This window comes from Dreissena polymorpha, chromosome 5, assembly GCF_020536995.1.
Source record: "Dreissena polymorpha isolate Duluth1 chromosome 5, UMN_Dpol_1.0, whole genome shotgun sequence".
Taxonomy (NCBI): domain Eukaryota; kingdom Metazoa; phylum Mollusca; class Bivalvia; order Myida; family Dreissenidae; genus Dreissena; species Dreissena polymorpha.
Window position 1 is genome coordinate 109,076,272 of NC_068359.1, and position 27,310 is coordinate 109,103,581.

At 37.3% G+C, this 27,310-nt stretch overlaps 2 protein-coding genes and 1 long non-coding RNA gene across 5 annotated transcripts; 2 read left to right on the forward strand and 1 right to left on the reverse strand.

Annotated features, from left to right (window-relative positions):
• Window positions 1-1,944: 1,944 nt before the first annotated feature.
• LOC127881202 (uncharacterized) lies at window positions 1,945-5,204 on the forward strand. The gene is made up of 2 exons (XR_008049962.1): window positions 1,945-2,453; window positions 3,207-5,204. It is a non-coding gene; the product is annotated as an uncharacterized LOC127881202 (long non-coding RNA).
• Window positions 5,101-20,102, reverse strand: LOC127881200 (Y-box factor homolog). Its single transcript, XM_052428908.1, has 7 exons — window positions 19,935-20,102; window positions 16,729-16,792; window positions 14,761-14,884; window positions 13,880-14,008; window positions 11,201-11,345; window positions 8,341-8,543; window positions 5,101-5,417 (listed from the first exon to the last, which is right to left on the reverse strand). Exons 1-7 carry the CDS (start codon window positions 19,990-19,992, stop codon window positions 5,352-5,354), a joined length of 789 nt encoding a protein of 262 aa, XP_052284868.1. The 5' UTR covers window positions 19,993-20,102; the 3' UTR covers window positions 5,101-5,351.
• Window positions 20,103-20,389: 287 nt separating this feature from the next.
• On the forward strand, window positions 20,390-24,916 carry LOC127881201 (uncharacterized). Of its 3 annotated transcripts, none has more exons than XM_052428909.1 (2): window positions 20,390-20,495; window positions 24,022-24,916. In XM_052428909.1, the coding sequence occupies exons 1-2, from the start codon at window positions 20,403-20,405 to the stop codon at window positions 24,595-24,597; spliced, it is 669 nt and encodes a 222-aa protein (XP_052284869.1). In that variant the 5' UTR covers window positions 20,390-20,402; the 3' UTR covers window positions 24,598-24,916. The 3 variants fall into 3 exon arrangements, 2 of the variants coding, with proteins under 2 accessions (XP_052284869.1, XP_052284870.1); XR_008049961.1 differs by lacking the exon at window positions 20,390-20,495 and adding an exon at window positions 21,140-21,639 and having other exon boundaries at window positions 24,022-24,148; XM_052428910.1 differs by lacking the exon at window positions 20,390-20,495 and adding an exon at window positions 22,153-22,251.
• The last annotated feature ends 2,394 nt before the right edge of the window (window positions 24,917-27,310 follow it).

Sequence of the window (27,310 nt, forward strand, 5' to 3'; positions counted from 1 at the left end):
AGGCAGAGGAGTTGTAGTCTTTCCCTCTTAGGGGTGAGACGACGCTAGCTGATGCTACATGTTCTGAGATTTTGATCAAACTCGAGACGGCTATAGAGAAGGAAAAACATCAAAAACACGCCAATTATTGCTGAATTATCAGCTTTTTTGTAAGTATGACAAGGATGTTTATCAAGGCGGATCGTACTGGATGTTGGCTGAAGTATTCGAGGGCAGTATCCGATTGTCTATCAGTCTTTGCTACAGCTGGGCACTTCAATTACCTGCGATCTGCTTTCTTCGGCAAATGATCAGTCAATAGGAAACGCACCCAGAAGTTTATCTTAATTTCGTTGATGGTTTTGACGTTGTTCGTAGGAGCAATCAGTGCTTAACTGGGCTAAGCAGTGTATTGCTACTGAGCAAACATTGATGATGTATCTTAAGAGCACAAATGATCTAACTCGCAGCAGTGGGATGACCGAGAAAATGCAAAACCGTTGGACCCTATCTGCACCTGTAACATCCGAGAACAACAGTGCGATGCAGGATTTTACACACTTGGTACATACTACAAGCCCACAACATAAAGACTAAACTTTAGGCGGGCATCAAAAGAAATACTTCTGATCTCGAGAAAATGCAGACACAGATTACAAACTGCTCACCCTACACAGCTGATCCTACTCTAAGAAATATTATCAGTGGCATAGTAGCTGGGTCAGATGTGAACGTACATGCATTTCATGAGGTTGGGAACAGGAACATAAGAGCTATCATAGGAAAGTCGGCATTTGCTTATTAATTTATGAGAAAAGACAGAGCAGCCAAAACTCTTGGGAATAGCTCCGCTGTTAAAATTGCTAAAGACCGTGCATTTAATCACGCCCTTCTGTTCCAGCGTTTCCCGGTAATGTCAAAATCAGGATATCTTTCCCTTGAAGACGTATTGTCGTATGAACTGAGCCACCATCCTCCTGCCCTCTTTTTAGCCAAGAACATACTTCGTGACGTAAAGCAGACAAGCCTCATATCGTTCAGGCCATTCTAGATCATGCTGAAAACGCATCACGTGAGGCTGTAATGAACTGTATTCCTGAAACAGATTGTAAAGTGCTTGATGGTGGCGTTTTGCTTCATCGTACATCATGGCGAGTCTTATGACTAGTTGTCTTGTGGAAAATCCAGGCAGGCATGATTGCTCTGATCAGCACAGCTCTGACTAAATAGGGCATGTTATGTCGTTGTGCCACCAGAAGATGCAGACGTTGATGTTGTAAAAGCAACAGTGGAACGACCCGGTCATAGCATCCCAACATTAATCGGCGATGATACAGATTTACTGAACTTGCTCCTGCATTACTCCGAAAGGGACAATAAGATCATCTACTTCCGCGCTGATGTAAACAGTAAAAGAAACTAAAATTGTATAATCTTAAACTTTTGAAAGAACTTTTAGGAAGCGAAGTTTGCAATGAGTTGCTTTTTGTTGATGCTAACAGAGGCTGAGATTCAACCTGAAGGATTTTCGGCATCAGTAGAAAGTCAAGCTTTCGGAAATTTATAAAACATTTTGCTGTCATTAAGTCATGTGCAAGCTCATTCCTCCTTCCTAACAAGACTGAAGAGGAGATATAAAATATTGACGAATGCTTGATGGTCGATCTGTTTGGTGACAAGTCCGATGATTATCTAGAATCATTGCGCCATAGTATTTTCACAAAGAAAGTGGCTACTGCCGAATGTTTCGTCACTCCTGAGCGACTACCCCCTACATCACATGCAACAGTATGTCATTGCCAACGCATATACTATCAAATTATGGTATGAATTGGGAAGGAAAATGCAATCAAACCCACTGAATGAGGATGGAAATAGGAAAACGACCAATAAATTCCAATCATGACCCAAAGCCATGCTGCATTTGAAGAACTATTGAAAACCATCCATTGTAACTCTCAGTCTTCGAATTAGCCTATAAGCCCGAAGCCCGAGTCGATTCTTGGGCCGGTCGGTCGATCCTAAATGCTAATAAAATAGCCCGATCGGTCGATTAAATATTTGAGCGTCATATCAATAACCTGATTTATACGCGTTTTTAAGAAGCACGTTTAAATTTGCTATTTAAATGCCTAAAATGACGTTTTAAAGCATGCGGCCGCCATTTTTCTAAACTGTCGTGTAAGCATCCGGGTATGTTGCTATTTAAAGTAATGATGCAATTGACGCCCAACCAAGATGAGGTTATTCAAACTGAACATGTGTAGATCACGTTCCGGGATGTTCGCGCATCGGGCACTTCGTAATGTTTTAAAATAATGACCAATCTAGAAGCGTATTTAATTTGAGAAGCGTTTTCCGAAAATGTATTTATAATTCATGAAAAATGGACAAGTAATTTTTTCAATAAAAATTAAAGAGTCTGTAAGGGATATTGTACGCATTGGGTTAAAACAAATTGATACTTATTACAGGTAGGTTTCCATGTGTTTTAATCACTTATTTTTGCGCATTAGAATAAGTTTTTTTAATGTATTATTAATAATTGTAGTACTTTCGTTTATTCTGTAATCTCGTTCTGCTACGTGACCTATTTTGCTACTTATAATCTGTTTACAAATATACAATACTTTTCACGGTTGACACATGCTTATCAAAACATCGGGAGTAAATTAAAGAAGCAGACATTGTCACTTGTAGATTGGGCAATTAACACACCCAGTGGCCTTTTGTTCTGAAGTCACATGCCGACAATTCAGAAATTCACCGGCGATTGTCCTAGTAATAATACGATAATAATCTGTTATTTTAATAGGCTGATGTATTTTTGAAGTTTTTCGGATATTTTTTAAACATGATAATAATTCGCTTTAAAATAAAACAAAACACCGGTCAAACTGATTAATGGAATCATTGAATGAGAACATGTGTAATAATAAAGTTACAATAAACAGCATAATTATCTGGTGCATTTTGTATAAAATGCATTTCAAAAGGAAACATTATACCCTTTATTACTGTAATCACATGCATCTGTTTTTACTAATGGAAGTAGATTTTCTGATTGTTAATAACTATTTTGGTGTTCCTGGCCAAAAAAGTCATAAGATTTAAATTGACCTCCTCGGGCTATTGAACATGTCTTCGGGCTATTCAAAATTCCATCGTATTAGCCCGAAGGGCTATTTGGCTAAAATATTTAGCGTGAAGACTGAACTCTCCTGTAGGATGAAATCCTCTCGATGCAGCTGCATTTGCTATGGAATCCCCTGCACTGCTGTATGCGGCCCTTGCCAAACTGAAAACAGTGACAATCCAAACAATTTACAAGAGGTCTGTACTGAAGACGAGGAGGACGACAACGACAGTTTTAACGGTCTCGCTCCGAGACCAATGTCATGGCCAAAAGTGATTGTGCATCAGGTGATAGTAGACAGCTAAATGCCATAAATTGATTTCCACGATGTTTCAACTGCTTAGTGATGTCAACAAATCAAAGTGTTCCTTGTCTCCAAAACTATGGCGTTTGACATACAAATCATCACCTTTAAGTCAAACTGTACGGATTTGTTGTTCTTCTTATTGTGGCGGTGGCTATTTTTGAATTTTAGTATAAATTAAAAAACTTACACTATGTCTGATGATTTTAAAGTGTTGTTCGACCCCCAATCCTACTACATAGTTATGATCATAAATAGATTTTGGCGGCCATCTTAAAAGAAAAAAAATCCGGAGGTCAGATTTCGATAAACTTTTGATGTTATAAAGTACCTTCTACCCTTCCAGGTTCAGTCAAAATTCCTTTTGTAGCAATTTTTGGGGGGTCAAAGTGTATATTGACCTGACTAATCCAACACTCTTCAAGGGACAATAAAATAACAAAAGATTCATGCATTTTTTATTTCAAAACCCAGTTCATGTGCTGTGTTATATAAAAGAACTGTAAGATATAAAACGCTGTTTAATAGTTTTTTAGTAAGTTAAGATTTGCAAGAAATAAAGTTCATGATTAAAACGTACATCAAGCATACGCATGAGTAAAACCTTAACTAGAAAAACACAAATTATGAACAACAGACACGAATGCACTTGTTTGTGGGTTTGAAGTTTTGTTCAATCGACTACTGTTGTTTACAAGCAAATTTGAACACCAAATCTATATGAATAATCTCAAACAGAAATTTTGCACATTTGGTTCACGTTTTGATGGCAAATTACTATGCCGCAATTTTTAACAGATTTTAATCAAAAACTCAGAAATGCAAATTTAAATAGATGTGGTGTCAAATTGGTTTTACACAAAGGATTAGATTACATGTAGACACTGTAAGCGGCAGACTATTGCCTCCCTCCTTCTGTCTGTATCAAGGTCTCCTAACTGCGAGGTATGGTCGGACAGTAGTCAGACAAGAAGGGTCAGGGCTGACGACTGGTTGGTAGGCAACTAGGAGGCAATAGCAGGTGTATTTGTAAACATTGATGACAACTCATTGTACATTCACTGGGAACGCATCACAAGTAAAAATTGCAATACATTCTTCTTCTGCATGATCTCTTTGTTTTGTGGTTGGATTTGCAGCAGTCAAGTTGTGGAAGGATTCCCAGTGAAGACTGTTATACAGGTATAAATAACAAAATTGTGTACCTGCAAGACATACATTGTTCAGAAAACAAGTCATTTGCTTATGTATCATTAACAATAGAGCACTAAAAATACAAAATGACGCATTTTCTGAACTGTTGTTCCTGAAAACATTTTGTTTTCATGAACACTTAAATACCATTTAAGAATAGTAATAGGTCTTAAATGAGCAAAGTAAGAATGACTCTTAACATAACCAGTTCTTGTCTTTAATATCAAATGGCATTTAAAGTTTGCCTAAATTAACATTCGATTCTGGGCTCTTTCCAGAATGTTAATTTAGGCTTAATCATTGCTCTTCAATGGTGTTTCATTTTGTTTACAAACTTGGCACACAGAAATTCAAGGGGTAAAAACAAACATGCCTTCTGAACACGAGGTTTTGGTTTGTAATTGGTACAATGATCAAATACAGGCAAGTTTATTTATACCCCTTGAATGGCACCATTCTTTTTTAGCAGATATACCAACTCCAATAGTTCAGTAAATTTCGCTTTATCATATAAAATAAATACATTTTACCTTATCTTTAAGAGTTGGTCAATTTACAATTGGTTCACACACAGTTTATTTTGACACAAAAGTATTACTTGAAAATAAGAACTAAACAGGTAAGCACATGTACACATAGCATAGATTTCATTTGTATATGCTATTCAGTTGGTTTCCAGCTGTTGCGTGCCCAGATGGTACCAGGTCTGTGTACATGTGATTGAGTGTTTCCCAGCCTCTATTCCACCTTGTCTTCGGCACCAGAGTCGTTCTGGCCGTCTTGGTCTCCATTCCTGGCATCATCCTGAAACGTTATACCAGTATGAAGGTATATTTTATGCTTTCCGGGATTTAAAGAGAAATATCAGTGAATTATTAAAACCAAAATTACACCATTTCAAACAATGAAAAATAACTGTGAAAATTAACCATAATTCTCATTGTTTAACCGCACCTATTTTAAAATATGTATGTTTTCCCGATTCTGACCGCTAATTTAACCAAAGGAGGTTACTCTGCATTGAATGTTTATAACAACAAACGGATAAGCTTCCATCGAACAAACAGGTAATGACATTACGGGCTGACAAACAGAATCAGATTGTCCGATATGGCAAAAATACAAAGCACTCATAAGCATAAAATAAAAAGAAAATTTGTTGGATTTTAATTCACTTGTGATCATAGAAATGATCGTGCGCCACTTGTGAAAATATTATTTTCTTTTTACTTGTGAATTAAAATTGATATTCCACCGAATCCAACAAATATCCTCAATTAAAACAAGAGTGCCAAGATGGCCCTAGTTCGCTCACCTGAGAGGAGTCGGTTCATTCAATTTTTACCAAATGTCAAACTTGACCTAGATATTGTCCAGACAAACATCCTGGTCAAGTTTAATCATTATTTCATCTGCGAGTCATGATCAATGTACCTATGAAGTTTTATGATCCTAGGCGTAAGCATTCTTGAGTTATCATCTGGAAACCATTTTTCTAAGTTAAGTCAACATGACCTTGACAGCCATTGTGCAAATACGTTTTATGGCACTGTGACCTTGACCTTTGACCTAGTGACCTGAAAATCAATAGGGGTCATCTGATCATGATCAATATACCCATGAAGTTTCATGAACCTAGACATAAGCGTTCTTGAGTTATCATCCAGAGACCATTTTACTATTTCAGGTCACCGTGACCTTGACCTTTGACCTAGTGACCTGAAAATCATTAGGGGTCATCTGCGAGTCATGATCATTGTACCTATGAAGTTTCATGATACTAGGCATAAGCGTTCTTGAGTAATCATCCAGAGACCATTTTACTATTTCAGGTCACCGTGACCTTGACCTTTGACCTAGTGACCTGAAAATCAATAGGGGTCATCTGCGAGTCATGATCATTGTACCTATGAAGTTTCATGATACTAGGCATAAGCGTTCTTGAGTTATCATCCAGAAACCATTTTACTATTTCAGGTCTTCGTGACCTTGACCTTTGACCTAGTGACCTGAAAATCAATAGGGGTCATCTAGTGACCTGAAAATCAATAGGGGTCATCTGCGAGTCATGATCATTGTACCTATGAAGTTTCAAGATCCTAGGCATAAGCGTTCTTGAGTTATCATCTGGAAACCATTTTACTATTTCGGGTTACCGTGACCTTGACCTTTGACCTAGTGACCTGAAAATCAATAGGGGTCATCTACAAGTTATGATCAATGTACCTATGAAGTTTCATGATCCTTGGCATAAGCCCTTTTGAGTTATCATCCGAAACCATCTGGTGGACAGACGGACCGACATGAGCAAAACAATATACCCCCTCTTCTTCGAAAGGGGGGGGCATAATGAGAAAACTGCCCCCCTCCCAGCAGCCATGTTATTCAACTGACCGGAACCATTTTTGAACTCAACTCTCGTATCAAGGAAACAGATGTTCTGAGCAAATTTCATGAAAATTGAGCCAAAAATGTGACTTCTACTGTGTTCACATGTTTTCACTATATACATATAGAGAAAAATGCCCCACCCACTGGCGGCCATTTTTTTTCACCGATCCCAACCATTTTCAAACTCGTCCGAGATATCAATAAAACCAATGTTTTGACCAACTTTCATGATGATTGAGCAAAAATTGTGACTTCTAGAGTGTTTACAAGGTTTCTCTATAGCCAAATAGGGAAAACTGCCACTATAAACATGTAGAGAAAAATGCCCCTCCCACTGGCGGCCATGTTTTTTCACCGATCTGGACCATTTTCGAACTCGTCCGAGACATCAATTGAACCAATGTTTTGACCAACTTTCATGATGATTGGGCATAATTTGTGACTTCTAGAGTGTTTACAAGGTTTCTCTATAGCCAAAAAAGGAAAACTGCCCCGCCCACTGGCGGCCATGTTTTTCAACAGAACCACTATTGAATTCAACCAAGATATCATTAAGACAAACATTTTGACAAAGTTACATGAAGATTGGGCATGAAATGGGACTTCTACAGTGCTTACAAGGATTTTTTTTTTTTACCTAGTGACCTAGTTTTTGACCCGGCACGACCCAGTTTCGAACTCGGCCGAGATTTCATTGGGACAAAGCTTCTGACCAAGTTTCATGAAGATTGGACAAGAAATGAGGCCTCAAGAGTGTTTACGAGCAAATGTTAACGGACAGACAGACGGACGGACGGACATACGACGGACAAAGACCGGTCACAAAAGCTCACCTGAGCAATCAGGTGAGCTAAAAAACAAATTAAAGTTTTTATTAGAATAAGAGCACTTCTATCAGTGGAATAACATAGAAAATAAGCAATACGTCCAAAAACATGGATTTAATTAAAATAAGAACAATTATAAAAGTGGGACATACACTGAAAATGAACAAACAGTCCATAATGGCCCTAAAGCGCTGAACTTGGTTGACCAATTGTTGAAGATTTGACCAGGTGACCGTTTTATCACAACATAAATGTTACCTTTAGAGTGGTTACAGGGCTTTATTATCATTTCACTATGTGCCCATGTTTTTTGACACATGTGACCAAGAATCTAACTCTGCCTTGATTTGGTCAAGGTGATCAAGAAGCTAAGCCTTTCAAATTATAAGTGTAACACTGCACAATCCTCACTAACATATCTTAAAAGACCATTTCATATTTTACAAACCCTAATTACAATCCATCAATTGCTCATCAATAAAACACAAACTCGGTCAATGAGAGCGTACCCTGCTTTTGTATCCGCCCCTTCCACGGCCACGCCCTCTGCCCCTACCACCACGGCCCCTTCCGCGGTACATGCCACCTCCAGGGGGCCCATAGTATCCACGTGGGGCGTAGCCTCCAAACCCGGCCCCTCTGGCCATGGGTCCGCCCCGGTAGAACCGACGGTAGAATGGACGCCCGCCGGCATTGGGAGGGCCCATAGGTCCTGAATAACATAATAAACATCATGATTATACATCTCCAGACATTGCTTAGCATTCATAATCACTCTTTATTCAATACATTATGGTTAAAAATATGCTGCACTGCAGTTTACCAATTGGCAAACTTTGATTTATGGACAGAGATGGTTTGTCAAAACACAATTAACTGTAACAAGAGGGCCATGATGACCCATAATCGCTCACCTAACACATTAAGATCAGATGAAAACTATGACCTCTATTGTCTACACAATGTTTTTCTATGACTTGACCTAGTGACCTAGTTCCTGACTCTAGATGACCCAAATACAATCCCAATCCAGATTTCATCAAGATAAACATTTTGACCACATTTAATAAAGATTGCATGAAAACTGTGACCTCTATTGTCTACACAAGGTTGTTTTTATTTATTTGACCTAGTTTTTTACCCCAGATGACCCAAATACAATCACACCCAGATTTCATCAAGAATTCTGACCAAATTTCATAAAGGTTGGATGAAAACTGTGATCTCTGTTGTCTATACAAGGTTTTTCTATTATTTGACCTAGTGACCTAGTTTTTGACCCCAGATGACCCAAATAAAATCCCAACCCAGATTTTATCAAGATAAACATTCTGACCAAATTTCATAAAGATTGGATGAAACTTTGACCTCTATTTTCTACATAAGGTTATTCTATTATTTGACCTAGTGACCTTGTTTTTGACCCCAGATGACCCAAATACAATCCCAACCCGGATTTCATCAAGATAAACATTTTGACCAAATTTCTTCAAGATTGGATGAAAACTGTGACCTCTACTGTCTACACAAACAAATTCTTGACGGACGGACGCACGGACACAAGCAGGCACGCACAACGGACGCAGGACATAAGCTCACTGTGTCACTTTGTGACAGGTGACCTAAAAATATGTGTTGGAGATAAACATGAACAGTTGTGGTTAAAATCCCATAGAAATCAATAAACTGTTTGATGCAATCACTTTTGAACTTGCCAATGGTTTGAAACACATTAAAATGTATAACACTTTCTGCTTTATTTTAAATAATATTCAACATTCTACTTACAAGATTTTCAAAGATTTTTGTTTAATAAATTAATGTTTGGGCTTTCTATTTTTCCATAGGGTGGACATGGATTGCAGATTAATTTTTTTTAGTATAGGCAGTCTGGAGTTTGTTAATGTTAACAAAATTATGTTGAATATGTAATTATTTCGCAAAGATTTGCAGATAACTTAATCTAAACATATACAATTATAAGCTCCCTTCTTTGGCTGCCCTTGCTTTAAAACTTAACAATCAGCGTCATAAAATTGATATTTCCCGCAAAAAAATAAATTTTGATTTTTGATGGGTGCAAATAAACAGTATGAATTCTTTTAAATAACAAGTAAATTTGTTGAATTGATATCCCCCGCCAATAAACTTCTGGACGGATGGACAACGCAAACGTGCATCATCCTCTTATCCATATATACTCATAGCAAGTTTCAATGAAATCCGTTAAAGCACTTCCAAGATATGGCTCCAGACACATGAAAAAAAGCATTTTTTCAAGATACAAAGGGCCATAACTCCGTTATTATCCGATGGTGTACAATGCCATTTGGCGTGCCTCATCCTCTTATACACATATATTATTCATATATTATATATATATATATATATATATATATATATATACTTATACCAAGTTTCAATGAAATCCGCCAAAGCACTTCAAAGATATGGCTTTGGACACAAAAAGGCATTTTTTCAAGATACAAAGGGCCACAACTCCGTTATTTACAGATGGTGTACAATGCCATTTGGCGTGCATCATCCTCTTATCCATATATATACTCGTACCAAGTTTCAATGAAATCCGCCAAAGCACTTTGCGGGGGATAATTAAGTGTATGGTAATCGTTTTTATGTGTTGCAATTATCCTCATTGATATCTGTACACCAATGAAGTTTCATTTTGATATCCTGTGGCGAATCAGAGATATAGCTCTATAAAGTCACTTCATACATAAACAACGACAGGCAATGACTCTTACAAAAGAAAGTGAAGCGTTATGGTTCTTGTGCATGACACTTCTCCTCATTGATATCTACACACCTATGAAGTTCATGTTGATATCTTATAAACATGTAGTTTCTGAGATACAAACCACTTGAAGTTTGTGACAGACCGTCGGACAAAGCCAATTCTATATTCCTCCGCCAGTGTTTGTTTTCATTCAAAATCGGGTCGGGTAATCAGCCCCATTCCCAATGGAAAAAAGTATATATTTTTTCCAAAAGGTAGCTAAAAATTCCCAAAATAGGGCTTCAAAAAAAAAATTTTTTTAGATCTCAATATTTTGTTCATCTCCCATCCATATTAGTTCTACCTTAGTATTTATAATACTGAAAATACATTTTTTTTACTTTTGAAGCATTTTTAAACAAAACAACACTTATTTCCCAATTTTAGTCAAAATGCCGCCATATTTCCTAACCAAAAGGGACCCAGTCCCATTCCCAAATTGGTTTGGGAAAAAACACTGTCCGCCATTGGTGGGGGCTTAATAAAGTTGGCTTCAAGACTTCAGATTGAGAGCTTCATACAACTCAAACATAACAATGGTAATAAATGATTTCAATCATTCTCCCCTGTACCTGCAGGCATCATCTGACCAGGTGGCCCACCCCGGTAGCCTCCCCTGAAGCCTCCTCGGGGGTAGTAGTTTCTGAAGTACGGGCGGCGCGGGCGGCGTTGTTGACCTCCACCCTGCTGGTCTCCAACATGCTCCTCCTCGCCTTCCTGAACATATACAAGCTCATGTGAAATGACACTGGGTGTGAAATGACACTGGGTGTGAAATGACACTGGGTGTGAAATGACACCAGGGTCTTCCCCAGGCCATTTAAGCGCCCCTTGCCGGGGCGCTTGAATTTCGAAATCAGAGTCCCCGGGGCGCTTGAAATTTTCAGATCAGTGTATTCTTCAGTAAAAGAAAGTGGAGATTGTCCAAAAAAATCAAGGTTTCCCTATCAGTGTATCAATATTCCCTGTTTTAAAAGAGCACTTGGTACCTACTTTCACAAGTAATCGCCATAAACACCACATGGGGTAATGGATAATCCAGTGATAAGAGAATAGCATGACGCGCGTATCGATTATTCTAGCCACATTACACGGTCATTTAAATGCTGACAAGGATGTATCTGGTAATTTTCCAGTCGTCAAACAGTGAAGTTCATCGTCCAATCGGTTACGCGAATGCTTATGAGGGCGGGGTTAACTATCGACCATTATTTTTGATTGACGTCGGGCATGAAGTAAGAGTTTATCGCAGCTTGATTAGCAAGTAGTTGTACCATTTGAGTAATATAAAACCGGTAATTAGTACAGTACAGAACATTAAAGACGGTTTCGGGCATCATCATCACACCTTTTTACTGTAAACAAGTGTTACCTATGACTCATAATTAATACGAGAAATTAATTGCAAGTGGTAAACAATTAATTATTATAGCGGTTACAATTATGTGATAACAATTTATTTAATTCCAGTACATGTATATTTCAACATGTCCATTTATAGAACTGATTCACCTCGTTTTTCTGACCTTTATTCGACACGTAATGCGCTTTAACAAATTTTCGTTGAATTAATTACGCACACTTGTAAATGTTTCGTCCGATAATCGATAGTTAGAAGACTGATGATGGCAACCGGCCGTGATCCTCGTGGACAACGTGAATTTCATGCATAATTCCGTCAAAACATTTATTCGACTCGTAAAGTGTGTAAACAAATTATCGTTGAATTTATAACGCAACGGTTAATATTTGTTGAAATCTCAAATGGGAATAATTAAATTTGTAATCCGAAACCCATTACCGTAAGTCGATGAACGCGTTTTTAATCCGAAACACACTTCAGAATGTAAATGTTACCGCAACGTTAAATATTTTTGCTTCAAATTAGCAGTGCAAATTTATTTTGTGTCGAATCTTTTTCTCAATTAAAAAGAGCGCGAAAATTTTGCATCATGTACAACGTCGCGTCTATTGCATACAAATGGCGTGTATTGAGCGTTTTAACAAGCACACAACAGGTCAGGGGATTGACGCATATTCAGAGGCAATATTTCATCAATTCTATAAATAGTCACTTAAAAAATGGCAAGGTTTGTGTTAAAGAAATAACTGAAAGCTTTTATCGTAAATATTTACCAGAAAGAGATTGATAAAAACGGAATAAACGGGATTATCGGGTAATAAATAGAAACTTGAAAAATAGTAAGTATACAGTAATAGAGTCGGGTTGAAACGGATGTATTGGGGAATCAATCGAGTCGGGATTTTACTATCTGTGCGGAAAAGTTTTAAAACAATTAAACAATATAAAAAAATATATTTTTAAATAACTGGGGGATTTTTTGAAGAGTCATAGCGCACCAAATGACGTCTTTTGACGCTGTTTTTCTTTGAGTTATAACGCACCATAGAACGTGAATTGACACGTTTAATTTAAAAAAAATCAACGTCGGGAGGGGACACCCGAACCCACCCCCCGGGGCGTCTGAACAAATTCCTGGGAAAGGCACTGGACACTGAGTGTGAAATGACACTGGGTGTGAAATGACACAGGGTGTGAAATGACACTGGGCATGAAATGACACTGAGTGTGAAATGACACTGGGTGTGAAATGACATTGGGTGTGAAATGACACTGGTTGTGAAATGACACTGAGTGTGAAATGACACTGGGTGTGAAATGACACTGGGTGTGAAATGACACTGGGCATGAAATGACACTTGGTGTGAAATGACACTGGGAGTGAAATAACTTTTGCTTTGCAATTAAGTAATTGGCAGAACCAAGTTTTCCTGGACGATAAACATCTTATTTGTACCTATACTCTTACATTAAATATGTTTCACGGACACAAGATAACTAGTGTAGTAAAGTTTACACACATGGAGCAACTTTAGCCTAAGCCTCTTTCATTATTTCGCACTTACTCACAATAGAAACAAATGGTATTTGTACTCTCTGCATGATCAGTGTGTCAGTTCTCACTTAGATCAAGTGAAGGGGAATCCAACACTGTTATCTCATCATTCATGCTCAGAACAAACTTCCTAAATGCTCAAACAAGAGAGTAAAAAATCCCAACACATTCTGCTAAAAGATCTGAGTAGAATTGATCAGTTAAGGATGTGTTAATTTGTTGTATATGGCAATACCATGAAACCAAAAGTTCAATGTATATAACATATTATTCTATTCAACAACAAAAAAGTGCAATCTCAAGGTATAACAGCAACTGTTTATGCAGTGTTACCTCTCCGTTTCTTCCGTCGGGACGTCTCCTCGGATACCACTGACGGCGGTAACGCCTCCTGTCTGCAGCATACTTGCTGCCCTGCACTGGGGTGCCGTTCGGTCCAGTGACATTGGATGCTTCGTTTCCCTGCAATGCACACTTGGCAAGTTAGCAACGGATACTAAGAGGGAATTTCTTATTATTATACACCAATTTCCCAGTGTGAAGACTTCACAATAAGAATTTTCTCAAATTTCAGGGGTTTTTGCGCAAATTTGTCCCAACTTGGCTGGTACTACCGGTACTTTTCTAAATTGGGCAAAAAAAATTGCTGATATGACAGCTAATATTTTTTTACGAACAAAAGATTAGTAGTGTATAAAGTTAACGAAGCAACTTTTCAAAAAGCCTAACCCTCAATAATGAATATCTTCCCACACAGATCATACCGATTTGATTAATGACTGAGCATGATCAGTGTGTCAGTTCTCACTTAGATCAAATGAAGGGGAATCCAACACTGTTTTCTCATCATTCATGCTCATAAAAGACTTCCTAAATGCTCAAACACAAGTGCCAACTTTCACCAAGATACTCCTCTTTAAACAATCTAAAATGTGTAGGTTCCGCAGGATGAAAACTGTCTAGAACATCTATACTTCAATGTGATGACGTATTTAGAGTCTTTATTGAATTGCTTGAAAAATGTGGATATAGTGTATTACACCTACTATGGACATTTAATTTTATACTAAGAAATCGACTGGCAAAGAGAATCCCATGTCATACCCCTTCCTGCCAGGCATATAAAAATTGCTTGCATGTTGGAATTCTAGTTAAATGGTACATAATTAAAAAGAAGTATCTTAAACTAAAAAACTGAAATCCCATGCAAATACCTTTTCTCCTTCAACGACATCAAATTCTACTTTTTCCCCATCTCCCACACTTCTCAGATATTTACGAGGGTTGTTCTTGCTGATTGCAGTCTGGTGGACAAACACGTCTTCTTTGGTATCATCCCTGTAAAAACATACACACGTCAACGTAGTCAAATGAGAACTGACACATAGTCTTTTACAAAACACACATTCAGGGTTGGAAATTAGTGGTTGCTCGTTAGACCGAGGTTAGTAGATTGGAGCGTGGAAAACTTTATTTTAAATGTTGGGAGTCTGGCCAGCCAACTAGATTTTTGAAAGCGTGAAACAATTCAGTGCAATTAAACTTGGCGACTGTTTATTAATAATCAGTTTAATAATATAAATTTATTTAGGCCTCAGAAATGATTAAATTCATAACTTAATATTTTCATAATGCGTTGAAAGTAATGTCAGCAAAGGTGTCGTTAAAATATCTATTATTACCAGTATATTCGAAGAAAGGTTTCTTTTTATGCATGTTAGGAAAACTGATACGCCACATGACATATGTGGTTTTCAACAAAACAGAATCATTTTCTAACTAAGCCGAGGTATCATCAGAACAAATGTTCTTGCAAAGATTGGACTATACATGTGACTTCCAGAGTGTTAACAAGCTTTTTCTGTAATTTGACCAAATGAGCTGATTGCTGACTTAACTTGATCCACTAACAATCCAGTTTCAAACTCTGCCAATATATTATTGGGACAGTACACAGGTCTGAGCTTAGTTTCACGAAGATTGCTTATTTAATGTGGACCTAGAGTATTTGAAACTTACAAAGGTAAATATTGACTACTAACAGCGGACAAAATGTGATCACAAAACCTTAACAAGAGGGCCTCATGCTCAGGTGACCTAAATACAGTTTAAATATGTAAAACTTGTGTAAATTTGTTTCTGCAAAACACAAAATGCATCTATTTAAATGTTGTTTTTTTAAATAGATTTGGAATGTTTTTGAATGCCGAAATTATTTTTTTGCTTTTTGAAAATCCCCAATTTCAGGCAATAGTGTATAAGCCAGACAGGTCAGTGTTTTTTTTTCAGTTTTGAAAGAAGGGGGTCGAATCCCCTGAGAGGGGGAAAATTCGCGCGTAAAAGGGGAAAAGGGGGAAATTTCTATGCTTAGCTAGTAACAGTACAAAATCTAGTTTTAACACTATCATTCACCATAGAGAGGGAGAAAAACATAATTCAAACTCTTTTATTCATTAACATGTTATGTTCATGTTCAAAGTTCAACATTTCTGGGCTTTTCAGCGAATTTATCAATTATTCTGGTGACCTCCTCTTCACCAAGTCTCTCCGTGTGCAGACAAAGTCTGATCAGGGACTTCAGTGTAGCTTCCCAAAGCCTGTTTCTCTGTGGCGTGCAAAGCAGGTTGAGCAAACTAAACAGTCTTTCAACACTCTCTTGACCGGACGTTTCTGGCGTTTCACTGCCAGCATTTGAAGAAGACTGACTTTTAAGTAGTACTTGTTTGAAAAGAATATCAATTTATTTTTAAGTTAAAACAGATTTGTCAATTCTTTTAGCTTTTGTTGTTGTGCAACATGTTGGAATACGTATGGCTTGCGGTAATGTCGTAAAGCGAAAGTCGTGATAGTGAACTACGTACGGTTAGCGGTAAAGGCTTAAATAAAGTAAACATGCCGATGCAGTTCAGGAAAATTGTAGAAATTCGTAACGAAAAACATATTTAAATGAGGTATTGATTAAAATTAAATAACACTTCCGAGAGGGGAATTTTAAAAATATTTGGGGGAAAAATATATACTCTTAAGAGGGGGGAATGGGGCCGAATAACGCCGAATATTTCATCCAAAAAAAACACTGCAGGTGATCATCATGGCATTGTTGGTTTATATATAAAATAAGGAAAACAAAGTTTAACACTTCTATCGATGTGAATCATACTGTATTAATAATATTCAATTACCTGTTAATGAAGCCATATCCACTTTTCACATTGAACCATTTTACACTGCCGGTAATTTTCGTGGCTAGAAAAAAAATGAAGCACCAAGTATAATGAGATAATTTACAAAAGAAAATTTACTAACAAATTGAATAGCATTTTTTGCACTTGTCTGGTTGTGAATTGTCAGAAATATTGCTAAATTTGTATACAGCCAATGTGAATTGCCTCGATAACAGCAAAAATATTCCCCGTGTTGCAACTTCTCGGCAGAGTGAACACTAATGACCATTTTAGAGTGTTCAAATTGTTTAAATTCAGGATTGTCAATGTCTTTCACTAAAAGTTGTTAGCGTAAATTGATAATATTATTCCTAAACTACCTTTACATACCAAAGTTGTTAATATGTATTATTTAGAGGCAATGAAATGTTACTCTGATGTCTGTCAGGATATAGAGCATACATGCCATAATTTTTCAGACCAATTCTGGGACATTGAGTTAAATTGTCGGGGACTTTTGCCGATTTTCCGGGACATGTATAAAATGTAGCGATATTTATAGACATATGCATTTTTGGTACATTTTTTTTTGTTTCGCATCGTTAATTGCAAAAGTTCAAAAGCCTATCCGAAATACACTTGATCTATTAACGTCAAATTAAACATTTCTTCCGTTACTAGATACAAGCCACGTGTTTTCAATGTAAGCGTTCTAAACATAGATGGTGACGTCACTGCGTTATTTTTATTAAGACCTGTGTGTAACGCGTAGTTGTTGATACGCCTTTATTCATTTATAACATTTATATAATAAAAAATACAACAATACAGTACCGTTAGATCGTCAACTCAAATCAACTCACAATACATACAACGTTTTTATATGCTTACTTTTTTTACTCAACTTCTTTGTCGGTTAAACATGCGAACATAAACTGCTTTTAATTTTTTACTCAGCGATGTTGCAGTTCAGATGTGTGAACAACTATCCTTTGCCCGTACGTAGCAGGAAATAATGACGTAGTAGATTAAAGTCAATTAACAACCACATTAAACAATGCCGCCGCTTCGGTTTGACCGCGAACTTGAGACAATCGATATGATAACGGGACCCCTGTTAATTGATCGATTTTGACACGTAGCGTAGTCTGCCTATTCGGGTAGGCATTGTCATGGAGACGCTGCAGATATACACAGAGTCGAGGTGCAGTTAAGCCTAAGATAAGGTACATGTATTAGTGTTTTTCCCAGGAGGGCAAAGGGGCATGGCGCATTACTTTCAAAAAGGGCATTTTAGCGCGCAGTTTAGGCAAAAAAGGGCAAAAACGTTCCATGTTATTTGCTCCACGAAGCAGTTGTGGAAAAATAACATATAAACAAGCACATTTAATGGTAATAGATGTATTTAACTTACTATGATTTATATTAATATATTTACCTTGCAATGTACATTTAAGCTCCATGCTGTTTCAATAAACTGTACAGCACGACAAACATAATAAAGCAATATATGCATATGAATCTGATTATACACAGATCCACTAACATATAAATGAAACCATGTTTGTCTTATCCCATTTTCTAACAATAATCTCGACAGATGTTTAAAATAACATTGCGAGTAAATTGATCGCTAACAATATGCAAACACTCGTTTCCGTGACATACATCCACCGAGTAGATTACAAATAAATAAATAATGTTGTTGCTATCTAAAACATTTTTATGCATCGTTGATTATCACAGACATTTCATTTATTCCTTCTTAATGTATAATCTCCATCGTTAATTCGATCGTTTACGACGTTATTTGCCATTTTTGCCGAGTCACAATTTAATTCTGTCCGCCATGTTGATAAAATGTTAAATGATGTAAGCGACAGGTGAGCATAGCAACGTTAAATCGTATACGCGATTCGTATTTTGTTAAATTGGTATACGTCTCGGTAATTATTGAAATAATTAGATCTAATTATCTTAAAGACGAAATCGATAAAGAATAAATTTGTTTGTGAATTTAAAAGTAATTATGCGTAAAAAAATATGTTTTGATATAACTAAATAATGCATGCAAAGCACAATTGCCACAAGAATAACATCGAGTTTTTCATCAAATGTCTCCGAAGTAATGATTATATCCTGGAGGAGTACACATTGCCGAGCGAAAAGTGCGCTTGGTATAACATAGCCTCTGGCATTATCGATTGATACTGACACGGGGTTATTCACGCATGACTAATTCACAGCTTTGGGGCAGCCAGTAAGACCTAATCGAGCACTGTTATAGATTAAATCTGCTCAATTAAATATAGTCGATTAGACGTTGACACCTCTCGAGTAAATCAAGCACAGTCGGAGCGTCACAGACAATCAAGGAAGCTGATTTTGCGGACCAAGTTAGATCATAAGGCAAATTTCGTGGCGAAATTTGCCTTTGAAAAAAAGGGCGCGTGGCGAAATTTGCCTTAAAAAAGGGCAGCGTGGCGATCCGGGAGGGCGGCGTGGCTTTTCGCCACGCTAAAATGGCCTGGGAAAAACACTATGAATATATGGATTTTGTAAATTCCGGGACATTTGACAGATTTCCGGGACAGCGGGACAAGTTCTTCATTTCCGGGACTGTCCCGGACAATCCGGGACGTATGGCATGTATGATATAGAGCCAGTTGAAACCCTTGTTACTTTTATATTTGATAATGGGCATTTACTATGAAAACACTACCTAAACACCATTCCAGCCCACTGTGACTGGTAATATGACCAAGTAAAATCAGCAAAAAAAACACCCTTTACTAAATTTAATAATATTGGTAAGCAAAAAAATAACATAATTAAATGACGCGATGTCCACCAGTGTGCTATGGTACTGCCTAAAATCTTTCACTTACGCTTAAATTAAAATAACATTAGCGTTAAACACTTGGAGGGAATGCTTTCGCTTAAAAAGTGGGCGTGGTAATGACTCAATTTATAGGGTAGGAATTAACTTGCGTTTAACTTCAGCAAAACCACGAACAAAGCTATGTTGAATAATTAATGAATTCATGTAAACAATACCTAAATTACACGTCGTTCATATTTATACTGTTTAAAATAGAGTATTATAATATTTTCCATTTTTAACAGCACGTGGGTCCGCCATGTTTGTTGAGGCACGCGACGCCGACTGCCAACTTTAGGCTTGAAAATCGTTGTAAACATATTTTACTCAACGAATGACTTACCGATGACCTTCTTCTCGACCGCCGCCGGCTTCTCCGGTTGGTTTTCGGAGTCGGACATGGCCCTTGATGTTAAATTAAGGCGGAATTGTTTCCCTCCAGTCACTGGACTTCAGTTCTTGTTTCCCTTTGTTCTCGTACTGCGGCATGTCCGACCATGCTCGAAATCCGTATGTTAACGGAGATTGCCGATCGTGCCAACGGAGACGAACATTATCATTCGTTAACTTTCGCATATTTAGATCTACAGAATAGGCTAATCGCGAACGGAACTTCTATTTTGCAAAATACAGAAATTGTTGAAATTTAAAGATTATGTCTTAATTTTAATGGATGAACTATGTGTTGATATTGTTTATGAAGTGAAATTATTAACAGTCGGTTTACAATAAAATTAATATTTATATCGTAATCGGCGCATATAGTTCTTAATTTTGATCCCGTTTACCGAAGTATAGATCTATATGATAAATGTGCACACATCTTAATTTTATCAGTGTGTATTTTACAATTAACGCACACGATCTAAAAACGTGCAACTGCTATTGGGAAAAAGTACCTAAAGTAATTTTGTTTTCGTTTTTATTCAGGTTGGTAAGCGTAGCTGCCCAAGATGGCTTTTCAGGCCCCAGAAGATTGACTAACGCGGTCTCTATGGCATCGGTCGTGCCCTTGAATATTGACTAACGCGGTCTTTATGGCATCGGTCGTGCCCTTAAATATTGACTAACCTGGTCTCTGGCATCGGTCGTACCCTTGAATATCGACTAACGCGGTCTCTATGGCATCGGTCGTGCCTTTGAAGATTGACTTACACGGTCTCTATGGCATCGGTCGTGCCCTTGAATATTGACTAACGCGGTCTCTATGTAACTATGGCATCGGTCGTGCCCTAAATATTGACCAACGCGGCCTCTATGGCATCGGTCGTGACCTTGAAGATTGACTAACGCGGTCTCTATGGCATCGGTCGTGCCCTTGAATTTTGACTTACGCGGCCTTTATGGCATCGGTCGTTCCCTTAAATATTGATCGACTAACGCGGTCTCTATGGCATCGGTCATGCCCTGGAAGATTGACTAACGCGGTCAGCGTCTCTATCGCATCGGTCGTGTGGTAAATGTTTTGAGGATATTACTTCATATGAAAAAAAGAACGTATGCACGAATGGGTGAATTAATGTATTTGTTATCTATTTATTGAAGGAACAAACGAACGGATACTTTATAAGTTAACAATTCATAGAGCCACCATCCACTGATAACCGATCTCTACTACAAAAGTATGACTTAATGAACGCCTTACGTTCATCCAGGATGGACATTTCTCTACACAGCGACAATGGAAGAAAATATTTGAGCGAAAAGTCGAAATGAAAATAAAGAACGAAATAAAGAGTCGCATCAAAGGCACCGATCGATGGGGAGTAACTGTGCATGTAATAGACTCCAATAATTACTCCCCTTTATGGAGTGTAGCAAAGGACAATCCAAAAATACTTACCGTGTGTAAAACAATATTGAATAGCATAGGTATGTTTGTGTCAAGACCGTTTGTACGAGAATGCAGACATTGTTGCTTGAAAACCATTAATTTAGTAGTGTATAGGATGTGATATGATGTTGACATGTCGATCGTTTCTATGTTAGTGTATCTTAACACTTAAAGCAGTCTTCCGTGGAAGGCAAAATTTTTGACTTATATTACAGTAAGTATATTCGCCTACTACTGGTATGCCTTTATTTTCGTTTTGGCTATAGGACGTATCCTCGGCGAATAAGTTACACTGAATAAAAAAGCGCCGTCTCCTATGCTCATTTCAATCTAAATATTTTCCTTAGGAATCAACAATTATCTATATATATAGTTATGTTACTTATTTTTGTAAATAATCTAATGGCTGTATTGAGTTGTCTCATCTTGATATCAAAGTCTATCTACCGTATCTACCCCAGGACGGTCACATATAGAACATCCTCTGTAATCCTTTTTAATAGTGATGATGATGATGAACTCTGTAGACTTTCTGTCTTAAATAAGATATAACAATTAATATGTTTTTCATTTCATTGGATACATCATTAGCCAATGCATTAAAATCGATAAATGTATATTTATTTTATTTAAGTGAATACCTCAATATTTTATTCAAGTAAGTGCAAACATCAATATTGTATTCATTTAAATGAATACCTCATTATTTATTTCTAAAAATGCCTAACAATAATAGCTAAATATTGTGAGTTTTGGCAACTTATTACGATTCTCTACGCCATGATAACAGATTTGGACTAAAAGAATGCTACAGCTGGAAACACGGGTAATTCAAAAAGGCTATGTTCACTTAAGCTTTTTTAAAATCTCAAGTGAATATAAATGTAACGGAGATATGAAACTACTTTAAACAATATGCTTATATAAACAATGTAACTTGCTTACAAATGTAAATACCACCAGGAATCTTTTTTAAATGAACGATCTTTTAACTGTTAACTCTCACCAGAAATATCTTTTTAATGAACGATCTTTTAACTGATAACTTGCGTCTGTGTACTCCAAATACTCCAACACTTTATCACATTCTAACGCGACGATGTTGACAATAACTCTGCCGTGAAGTGTACACGAGCTGTACGTAGGTCGGCATTTTGGGGAAATAAACTTCATAGAAATTTATAACAGTAAGAACTAGTTTCCGACCGTGCATTTAAAAACAGTTCACTGTCTTGCAATAGATTAACATACAAATACGCTTCAGCTTTAAGTAGCCAGAAAACCGGAGTGACATGTACAACGTCACAACGGAAATTTTCTCTGACGTAACTGCAGTACGGTGTTCGCCAGTTCGATGCAATTTCCGTCTCGAATTCAGCTGTACGGGTTGTCATGAAAAACCTTACTTACAACAAAACTGCATTCTTTACGTTGTTTTATCAAACGAATATGAAAGAAACGACATACACTAAAACACGAGTTGTTACATGTATTTATCCAAGGGCTGTTTAAAGAAACGACTGATGTACTAATTACCGTCTGTACATTTATTTGTCGAATGAATGTTTATAAACAGATGATCTAAACTGTATAATCCAATATCAACCCGTACTACACGCAACCCGATAACAATGCCTGGCATGGACCAAATTTTATTTCCGGATGCTCTTTATGATCGTGGGAGCTTTTGTTTCAATACGCCACATAAATAGACAATCAACCTAGATCGAATTCGTGAATTGGGGTATTTTAGACGTATCTTTTCGAATCTAATTACAACAATGTTAATTGATGATTTTTACAATAAATGCAGCCAAAATTTTACAATAAAAGCGATTTAATTGGTAGTTGTGATATTACCATTATGTGAGATTGTCTTTCGTCCGAAACTACTTGTCGCCTCAGTGTTAAAGAACATGATTTTAGCGATGTTGCACTATAATTCAGCCAATGTGGACATATGTGCCCGCTTGTCCGGGTACGACAATAGATCCGATACCGAAGGAACGTGCTGGTCACGCAGTGGTCGCGTTCGCCAAACTCTTACAATTACCCGTTTTTCAAAGCGATTGAATGGTCTTTACGAAAACAGACGGAAACTTGACTTAATTAATTAAAGGTGTGTAACATTTTCCAACTTCCTAATAGTTTCCTGATTACAATATATTAGTGGGAATGAGCTAAATCCACCGCGTATTAAGAAATAGTTATTATTGCGTAGACGACATTTAATTTGCTGTATGCTATCCGGAAAAATGAAGACGCTCATTATATAAAGAGTAGGTCCGAATAGTTGGTTCATTAACTTGCTAATTAATTAGCATACGACGGCTAAAGAATACAAAACAAACGACTATGAACACAAAACGACAGTACTTTTTGGTACGTCTCTTTATAAAAATTATAATAAAATAAAACAAATATATCGATTATGATAACACAATCATAATAACATAAGCAACTGTCTTATTAAAGACAATAAACGTCTTTCTCGTAATCAATTATTATTATTGTTGTCACAATACATATTTTTAAAACTAATAATATAAGTTATTATATAAAGTTATTTTAATAACAAACTGCGTTTTCTCTCCAGGTGGTGATCGCCACGCTCGTGTCTGTTCCGGTTTCATCAAGCGGCACGCCGCCCCGTACACCACAGTGTCGCGAGCCGGAAGTGGTAGTTCCCAACAATGGAGATGACATATATCAGCTAATGGCGGATATAACATTCAGCGGGCTCCCCGGCTGGATCGGAGACGCCGAAACTCTAGATCGCATACCAGACCAATACAAAAACCGGACCTTAACACATTACTTCGGAAATCAGAATTGTCACCGGTTGCCTGCGTCGCCGCGCAATTCCTTTCGTCGGCACCGGAACACTCTCAATGAATTGGCTGTTTGTGGATGGAGTTACTTCAGAAACGTCGACAACAACCGCCGCCCGCGCGTCCTCCTGGACACGGTGTGCTCATGCATCGACCCCGGCATACCGGATCTGATATGTGAGCCGATCACACGCTACGTGAAGGTCCTCCGTCGGGTGGAATGTCAAAATGGCGTGTACGTGTACAGGAATGTGTTCGAACCCGTGCACGTTGGGTGCGTGGCGGTGGCAATACCGCCGTCGGTGAGGGCAGGGGACGACGGAGTCAGAATGGCGCAGTAGTCTCTCCGTAAATAGGCGAGCGTAGTCTTCTGGAAAATTCGTGGTGCTATTTTATCTTCTTAAACGGCGGAATATTTACATTTACAACGACAAGGATTTGTCGGAAAATTTTAGTCACAGAGTTTCAGTTTATGTCAGTCTCCATTGTATGTATTAGAATTCAATGTATTTTATAAATGTGTGTTATTGATTGTGCTATATGCGAAGCGAGTGTACCGGTGTACGTATTGTCATACGTTGTAACATCTGAGTATAATAACCGTATTATTTGTAAGCATTTTTTTTACTCGTCCATGGTTTTCCTATGCGTTAATGTATATTATAAGAATAAATAGAATGATGTCGAACACACAGGGCACTTCATTGATCATTTCTTATCAAACCCGATAAATGTACATGTCCACGCCACGTTGAGTATATAACGACGCATGGAATACATTACGACGCATGGTTTACATAACGACACATGGTATACATTACGACACATGGTATACATTACGACACATGGTATACACTACGACAAACGGTATACATTACGCCACGTGGTATACATTTCGACACATGGTATACATTACGACACATGGTAAACATTATGACACGTTGAATACATTACGACACATGGTATACATTACGCCACGTGGTATACATTACGACACGTGGTATACATTACGACATATGGTATACATGACGACACGTGGTATATATTACGACACATGGTATACACGACGACACATCCTAAACATGACGACACATGGTATACATTACGACACATGGTATACATAATGACACATGGTATATATATATATATATATATATATATATATATATATATATATATATATATATATATATATATATATATATATATATATATATTACGACACAGGGTATACATGACGACACATCCATACATGACGACACGTGGTATACATTACGACACATGGTATACATTATGACACATGGTATACATTACGACACATCCTATACATTACGACACGTGTATACATGACGACACATGGTATACATTACGACACATGGTATACATTACGACACGTGGTATACATTACGACACATGGTATACATTACGACACATGTTATACATTACGACACGTGGTATACATTACGTCACATGGTTTACATTACGAAACATGGTATACATTACGACACGTGGTATACATTACGACACATGGTATACATTACGACACGTGGTATACATTACGACACGTGGTATACATTACGACACACTGTATACATTACGACACACGGTTTACATAACGACACATGATATACATTACGATACATCTTTTGAAAAAGCACCAATATTTTTGCTTACTGATTACTTTGTTTTCAATCATTTTTAACACCCATAGGCATGCATTCTCTTCCAGAATCTATGTATATTAATGCCGATGCCATTGTAAGCAACGAAATCCAGTCGTTTCTTACACTTGTCGTAAGATCTTTTGTAAAACGGGCTGCTGCATGCATTGTATGAACCTTTTTCTAGGCAAGCTGGGAGTAATGCGTTAGTTGTAATCCCAGATTGATCTGTGCAGTCCACACAGGCTTATCAGTGACGATACTTTCCGCCTAAACTGGATTATCTCATAGAAGAGACCTCCTTTAAACGAAAATACCATAGATGCGGAAAGTGTCGTCCCTGATAAGCCGTTGCGGACTGAACAGGCTAATCTGGTACGACATTTTACGCAAATGCAATTATCCTAGTTTTCCCAGTGTTCTAGTTATGGTTAAATTGATACTTTAATGATCTATCAAACGAGCGAACTGCTGTTGAAAAATTAAAACAGCGAACAATTTAACAATATTCATGATTTAATGCTTTGCTATTTCAATATATATATGAGCCTTGTTCTGAGAAAATTGGGCTTAAAGCATGTGCGTAAAGTGTCATCCTAGATTAGCCTGTGCAGTCCGCACAGGCTAATCAGGGACGACACTTTCCGCCTAAACTTGATTTTCGGTAAGGAGGGACTTCCTTGAAACTAAAAATACCATAAAAAGAGTCGTCCCTAATTAGCCTGTGCGGACTGGGACGACACTTTACGCACATGCATTACGCCCAGTTTTCTCAGAACGCGACTCATATTTTCCCAAGATAAAGTTACGGTCGCTTGCAAACGAATTTGAAACGAACACACAGTTTGTTATCGCACACATATAGAAATAAAATTGCGACTAAAAATGAAAAGAAAGGGACGCAATGTTGACCTAAGTTTTGAAGCATAACAGTAGGTGTTATTGGACTTGTAAAGTTTCAACGATAAATGTTAAAGCGGTACTTTCTTTAATAAGTAATGCCCAAACAATATTTCAGAAGTAGTGATTATGTACGTTTTTTTGCTGTTGTTTTTTTTTACTGATTTTGTCGATCGGCAAGTGTGAAACATACAAACAATATACTTTTTGAATAGAATAGTTCATAAATTGGTTTGCACCATAGTTATTACTGTACTAAGTTTCAAGCATATTTAGTAATTGTGTTGTTTTTGTGTCGGTAATAAATGTGCAGATGCGTAAATAAACGTATATTTATTAATTTACAAATAAACATTTAATTGCCCCATATATGCACCTCAACAGACATTCATTTTATATACATTGACACTAGTCGTTCAATCTGTTCTCGAACATGTTAATGAACTCGTATTCTGACTACGTAACATGCATAAAACCTTATCCAACAATACGG

Bases quoted from the DNA above. Each gene is read 5' to 3' on its own strand.
- LOC127881200 (XM_052428908.1), bottom strand. From the start codon at position 19,992: ATGTCCGACTCCGAAAACCAACCGGAGAAGCCGGCGGCGGTCGAGAAG. The intron at 14,009-14,760 runs GTATTTGCATGG...TGTGCATTGCAG, and splicing joins ATGTCGTTGAAGGAGAAAAG to GGAAACGAAGCATCCAATGT. The intron at 8,544-11,200 runs GTACAGGGGAGA...TATGTTATTCAG, and splicing joins TGGTCAGATGATGCCTGCAG to GACCTATGGGCCCTCCCAAT.
- LOC127881201 (XM_052428909.1), top strand. From the start codon at position 20,403: ATGTGCACACATCTTAATTTTATCAGTGTGTATTTTACAATTAACGCA. The intron at 20,496-24,021 runs GTAATTTTGTTT...TTTTCTCTCCAG, and splicing joins ATTGGGAAAAAGTACCTAAA to GTGGTGATCGCCACGCTCGT.